This window comes from Elephantulus edwardii, unplaced genomic scaffold (genome assembly GCF_000299155.1).
Source record: "Elephantulus edwardii isolate Elephantulus edwardi_28Jun2011 unplaced genomic scaffold, EleEdw1.0 scaffold00095, whole genome shotgun sequence".
NCBI classification, from domain to species: Eukaryota; Metazoa; Chordata; class Mammalia; order Macroscelidea; family Macroscelididae; genus Elephantulus; species Elephantulus edwardii.
In genome coordinates this window covers 12,027,990-12,035,140 of record NW_006399845.1, presented here as the reverse complement: position 1 = coordinate 12,035,140, position 7,151 = coordinate 12,027,990, and the positions used below count along the sequence as shown (strand labels likewise).

Below are 7,151 nucleotides of genomic sequence, written 5' to 3'. Positions count from 1 at the left end.
GGTAATAACATATCAGATAAGGGACTTATTTTAAAGATTTAATACTATTATATAGCAGTAAAGACAAATTTGATATTAACAGTTGAAGTTTGGTTGTTTGGTTTTTTTTTTTTCCCAGAAATGTGGTTTTCAGTGGTTTGCATGTATTTAGTTATGTTCAAGAATATTATACAGACACAGCTAACTAACTAAATAGGTATACATTACCTGTTATATGAACTGTTGCTTAGAAGAGTTCTTGATAAGGGCGCTCTGGTGGTCTAGTGGCAAGAAGCTGTACTGCAATTCCAGAGGCGCGGAATTCGAATCCACCAGATGCTCTGCTGGAGAAGAGACGATCTCCTCCTGTACCAGTCAGATCTGATCTGACCGTACACACACACAGAATAACAAAATTTAAAAATAAAAAGAGTTTTTGATAATATAAAAATCATAATTAAGTACATAAGGCTATCACAATTTCTTAAGATACTGAAAATTACAAAGAGATTGTGATATTACTTACAGATTGTGATATTACTTACAATCTTTCTTCATCTTCTGTTAGGAAAAATGTCCTTTCTGTAATTCTGCCTAGTTTTCAGTTTACTGACTTTTCTACTCTGAGCCTCTTGGTAATTTTAGGTTGTCTGGATTTTTAGTAGATTTTAGTCATAAAACATAGACCATACTTTGGGTTTTTTTGGTCAGAAGACTAGAGAATGATGGAATTTTTTTTTTAACCTTTGACTTGTTTTGATACACATTTTCCTAGTAATTTCTTGGGGATATATTAGGGCACTCTGATAGCCTAGTAGTAAGGAGTTGCACTGGAAATCCAAAGGTACATGTTTCAGATCCACCAACCATTCCACAGGAGAAGTAGGGCAGTCTTCTCCCATGCGCATAACTGCCTCTGAAGACCCATTGGAGAGTCAGCTATAGGTCAGTTTCACCTCATGGTACACAAAAACAATAATCAATAATTTCTAAAGTCTGCGAGAAGATAAAAGTATTTTTCCAAGAAAGGAAAAAGATTCCTTTTAAAGGCTACAAAGAATTGAGAGTTAAATAGTTAAATGGACTCTTTACTTGAACATGCCTCAGAATTTCTGTAGTACTTTCTTCTTATTCCCCTTCTTTATCTGATGCTTGCAACTTTAAGCCACTCAGAAAATTATAAAAGAACTGAGTGGAAGAGCAAGTCTTGAAACAAGTCCCTTGACCTTAACCTGTAGTTCAGTCGTCTTTTTGTCTAATAATGTTTTCAGCCTTATTGTGCATTTTTTTTTCTGATTGTCATTATGTTTATAGTTAGAAGAAAGGTAAGACTTCTTTTTCTCTAATGGAACAGTAAAAACAAAACCTGTAGAAGTAAAGATATATCCATTTAAAAGTAGACTTTTGAACCTTTTCAGAAAGTTTATTTTCTTGGCATGACTTTTCAAGATGCTTTAGCAACCAAATACTTCATTTCATTGAGTATCTTATCTGTGTTTTAGACCATTTTTTTTAATGTTTTAGACCATTTTATCCATTTTTTTCCCCTCTAGTCAGAGTCATATTTGCTTTAGATTCCTCATTTTCCCTAGGACTCATTATTAAATTACTTATAAATGAACTGGTATTACAGAATTGATAAGTTATGATGGTATGAGTACAAAGTGAATTAGAATGATTTTTTTTCTCTTGTTCTTTTTCAGTGTTCCATTGGCAAGCTACAATAATGGGGCCAGTAAGTATTCAAGATTAATTTTATAATAAATAATTTATACAGTTCATTTGTTTTAAATCTCACTTTTGTTCTATCAACAGAATGACAGTCCCTATCAGGGTGGAGTATTTTTCTTGACAATTCATTTCCCAACAGATTACCCCTTCAAACCACCTAAGGTAATTAATTGGGTTATGGTGATTGCTTGTTATTTGCTCTTTATCATATTAATAAATTAACCTTCAAAAATACTTCTTTATTCTATAGGTTGCATTTACAACAAGAATTTATCATCCAAATATTAACAGTAATGGCAGCATTTGTCTTGATATTCTACGGTCGCAGTGGTCTCCAGCACTAACTATTTCAAAAGGTAATAAAGTAGTTCTTTGACACTAAGATAAAACATTATTTTTGTCATCTTAAGCTTTTTCATTTTTTAAAAGATTGTTCAAATCCCTCATTCTTTAATAGAATTTGAAACAACTGAAGAGATTTGGACATCCTTTTCAAGCATAGATATCCTGCTCTGTCCATTGTGTTGGCCAAGCTTAGATTAGAAGGTAGCTTATTCGACATAAGTATTTTTTTTTAATTATTTATGTGTGTCAAATCAGATCTGACTGGTACAGGAGGAGATTGTTCCTCCTTCTCCAGAAGAGCATATGGTGTATTTGAACCACTCACCTCTCAGATTGCAGTGCAGCTTCTTGCCACTAGGCCACCAGAACTCTCTTTGACATAAATATTTTTAAAAACATTATTAGAATAGAAGACTATTTTTTCCAACCTTGAGATTCATGATAGGCTTTTTAGAGGTTAACTGCTGCTATTTAAACACCGATAGTAAGCCACTGGGAAACAATATAGGTGAATTTGCACACGGATTGTTAAAAAAGTTTCACTCACTCTTGATTTGTCTTGTTTCTGTCAAGGACAGACTTATCCTCTAAAGTGATAAATTTTATATAAACATCTTAATATTTGGTTGTGTGTGTATGTTCAGAATTATAGAAAGGAAAAACATAGGACCTTATGACTCGAATAGGTTAGTGTTTTGGATTGTGTTGTTTGTTGTTTTTGGTTTTTGGTTTTTTTTTTTTTTACTGAACTTAGCAGTATAATTTATTACTATCATTGATTTGAAATAGTATAACTTCTCAACATTATACCCAGATAAAATCACTAGTTGATTAAAAGTGGTAAGGAATTGCACTGCCAACCCAAAAGAAAGTGGAGAAAAATCACAGTATACAATTAGTTTATGTTGTAAGTTAAGCTGTAGAGAAAAAACATATTAAAAGAGAAAAAAATAGATACTGTTAGTTTGGTAGTTGAGTGGTGAAGTTTGGGGTTTGAGAAGAGATTTTTTTTGTTTCCTTTTTTTATATTGTATTGCTTCTTTAATAGTTAAGGAATAAAATGGATTAAAGGAGTAAAACAGCTTCCTTGTAAAGAATATAGATTTCTGTATTTAACTCTGTGTATTCAATAATTTTGACAAATTCTCTCCACTTTTTTTCAAATTAGCATAATTATGAGAGTTAAGAGAACTTACAAAAAACTTTAATTTGGTAATTGGTCTGCTAATATGAGGTACTTTTGCCACATTTGACAGACTGGATAAGTTTTCTTTTTTTTTTTTTAAACAATTGATAAGTCTACAATTCCAAGAGCATTCAAAATATCACCCCCTGTTGTCATTTTCAGGGAATATATAAGATCTTTGCTAATTGCTGCTAGAATATTCTATGCCTGAACTGAATATCAAGTATTAAGACCTGCCAGTGGTAAAGAAAAGGTGTTTTACCATAGGCCAAAGTTGTGGGCGACAGGAATGAAAAGTCAGAAAATATCTTTCCAGTTGTTTTTCTTTTTCACATACTTTTCTTAATTTTAATTTATTTATTTTTCATTTCAATGAACATCTGCAGAGATTTTGGAATTCCATTCATTCATTGTTGCACCCTTCTCCCCCCCCCCCCCCCCCACCCCCCCCTCCCCCTTTTGCTCCTCTCCTTGAAAAGCAAAACTCCCTCATTGGTACACAATCCCCCCGCCCCTCCCCCCCCCCAACCCCAAATATAATCCACTCTGCAACCCTCATTGCATACTCCTATGATAAACATAATGCCCTAAAATATAATACTTTTAAACTATTCTCTCCCCCATAGACTTCAATGCCGTAAACATATTTCATCCAGTTTTTCTCAGTCTTACCCCCACCCCGATGCCAGCCTTATTCTACAACAGTGGCACCAATATAGCATTTGTCCCTTTGTGACTGAGATACCTCACTCAGCATAATGTCCTCCAGGGTCATTTCACATACTTTTTAAGGCAAGGAGGTAGCTTTAGTTTTTTTTCCCCTCCTCCCACTCCCTGTATTACCAAACTGACTGATAATGGACACATCAACATTTTTTTCACTTCTTAGAAGCCCCTTTGATCCCTGTAGAATTGATTTTGCAGAAAATGAATAAATCCTTTTCCTGCTGAATTTGATGTTTGAGAAGTAAAGAAGGGTCAGCATCATTAACTCTTGCTGCAGAGTATTAAAGAAAAATAAGATAGTCTGTAGGCATCAGAATAGTTGGAATTTATTTCATTATGTCACAAGCTGTTAACTTGTGCCCTCTCTCTCTGCATTCCATAAAGACTACACTAGTTAACAATATATTTTAACAGGAAAAGTTATGCCATTGAGTTTCCCTCATAAGCTGTTATATCCCAGGTTGTCACTAATAAAATTACTTAGATGAGATTCAAAATTGTTACTGAAAAGAATTTGAAACCTTAGTAGAGATGTGTTGTGTCCCACTGGGAAGCAAGTGTACTAAATTACTTTCAACTAAAAATGATCTAAATTAATTATATATAAACGTACCTGCCATTGAGAAAGCATTCATTGTTGAATTTCATGTGTATCATTTCTAAGACTTCAGTAGTATACTTACTGAAATTTTAAAGTAGTATACTTTTGGAATTTTGTAAACTCTTCACTCTTGAAATGGACTTCTAAAATGTCATCTTTATCGGCTCTGAACTTTATATTCCTGGTCCAGAATTTAGAAGACACAGGTTTTCATTTCATTCTCATTACTCATTTACTAGGAACATGGGGCAGTTCACGTAACCTGTCTAGGCAAGCTTCCTTAAAGTCAAGGCATAGAGACAGTCATATTGACTCTTGCATCATGACATTACTGTGACACTGAACAAAGGGACTTAGATACTCTGACATGGGGGACCAAAACTCCATTGAGCATTAATTTTCTATGATGGTTTTGAGTTTTCTTTTTTAAGTTACTGAGCCTGAAATCTTAAGTTTCTTTATATCTGAAATTTAAATTTCTCTAAATTTAATTGGATTGCTCTAAGGCTAAGTAGAACAGAATTGCTAGGCATTACAATATAAATAGGTTTTTAGGATATTCTCCTTTATTGGCATCTCATGTTCTCCCAACCCTTTGTCTTTATCCTTTACTTTACACTTTCTTTTTCCTTTGTAGTACTCTTGTCCATCTGTTCTCTGTTGTGTGATCCCAATCCAGATGATCCTTTAGTGCCTGAGATTGCTCGGATCTACAAAACAGATAGAGAAAAGTAAGTATGACCTCCAAACAGAAGGGTGTCTGGATGCCTATGTCTCAATGTTTTCTTCATTAAGGCCTTAATGCTTTTAATACCTGGTACAGTACAGTAAAATAAAAAATTCATGATTGTTTTATGATTCTGGGTGTTTATAAAATCATTTCTATAGTATATTTTCTGATATCTTTGACAAAATATTTTTTATTAAGACCTCGTTTGTCTTAAGTATTTGTAAATTAATGGGGAAAGGGAATTTCTTTCCTACTGTTTGACAGAATCTAAAGGAAGAAAATAACAAATTTTTAAAACAAAACCTCATTTAGAATTTAGATATTTCATAGTTGTACTACAAATTACTGCAATGTAGTCACGGTATTAAAAGGTAGTAACTAAATAAATGTGTTCTAAACTTTTTCGGTATTCAGTGAGATTATTTGAGGAACTGAATGAGAGAGAGAGCTTTTGAAAGTTCAAATTTTAGATATTACTTAAGTTCTGTATATTGGTTTAAAGAGTCATAAATAGATTTTCATTTGTTTTTATAGATGTGTACTAGAGTTGGGATTCTAAGAGCAGTTGATTCTTAGTTTAATTTTGTCTATGTTTAGGTCTGATTAGTACTAGAGTCATTTACTTAGAATAAAATTAGATCATACTTTTTTCTGATTCTTTAGAAATTATATTTTTGATTACAGAACAATTCTTATCCACTGCCTAGAATTGTGTGCATGAATGTCTACAGGAAGACATGTTTTAAATCATTTTAATAGTTACGTTCAGCAGACTTTTCTTGCATCCTTTTTCTAATAAAGTTGTAGAAGCTCTTGCCTTTGCTTCTTTTACTCCTGGAACATTTTTCTGGAGCATTAAATTCCCATCAACTATATTCTGCCAGAACTAGTTTTTTATTGACATGCAGAAGACAGTATTATGTCAGTTTAATCTCTAGGTATGTGGTTTCAAGAAGTATATAATGAACTAAGATTTTCATGGATTGATCCAATGTAGAATAAAATGCATTCTAAAAAAATGCCAAGATTTCATGAAAATCTTCTGTAAGTAGTCATGGGAAGTTGTTTCAAATTCTTTCCCACTAATTCAATATATGAGTATTAGAAATTTGACCAAGAAAGGTAACTTTGTGTAACTGTCCTAAAAATTATACTCTCAAGTTAATAGACAGGATAATGAAATCTGTTGCTTACTGCTGATACCTCACCCTTGTTAAGCCAAGCCTTTCTTTGTGTGTGCAGGTACAACAGAATAGCTCGGGAATGGACTCAGAAGTATGCGATGTAATTAAAGAAATTATTGGATAACCTCTACAAATAAAGATAGGGGAACTCTGAAAGAGAAAGTCCTTTTGATTTCCATTTGACTGCTTTCTATGAGCCCACGCCTCATCTTCCCCTGTGCACATGTTTACCTGATACAGCAGTGCTGCGTGTTGTACATACTTGGAACAACAAACTAGAAATACTGTACTCCTGTACCAACATTGCCTCCTAGCAAAGAAGTGTGTGTGTATGACAAGCCAGTTCTCCAGGCATAACCTAAGTGTGAGACTTTCTTTACTGACTTATATTTGGATAATGGCAAGGTGAAGGGTAGTGGGAATGGTGTGTGCTTGGATGGGAAAAACAGCTCCACTAACCTGTAGGAGTTTGCTTTTAAGTGGAATCTTTTAAACCTAAAACAGTTAAGAAAAACAAGGTGAAGAACGTGAAGCTTATTTCTGTTTTCATTTTATTCTGAAGGACCTACGTCTAAGATGAAAGTTATGGCCAACCAAATTAATCTCTTCCCACACATCCTATATTTTGAGGTTTAAGTTTAATTGGTCAGCATTTAAGTGGATTTGGAG

At 33.5% G+C, this 7,151-nt stretch overlaps 1 protein-coding gene across 1 annotated transcript in view; it reads left to right on the top strand.

The window, feature by feature from the left end:
- The window catches only part of UBE2D2 (ubiquitin-conjugating enzyme E2D 2), a 14,656-nt gene extending 8,027 nt beyond the window's left edge, over positions 1 to 6,629 (top strand). Inside the window, exons 2-6 of the mRNA XM_006891173.1 lie at positions 1,683 to 1,714; positions 1,795 to 1,872; positions 1,961 to 2,066; positions 5,206 to 5,299; positions 6,541 to 6,629. Of these exons, the coding sequence (XP_006891235.1) occupies positions 1,683 to 1,714; positions 1,795 to 1,872; positions 1,961 to 2,066; positions 5,206 to 5,299; positions 6,541 to 6,586 (356 nt within the window). The 3' untranslated portion in view covers positions 6,587 to 6,629. The remainder of the gene's footprint in view (positions 1 to 1,682; positions 1,715 to 1,794; positions 1,873 to 1,960; positions 2,067 to 5,205; positions 5,300 to 6,540) is intronic.
- Positions 6,630 to 7,151: the final 522 nt, after the last annotated feature.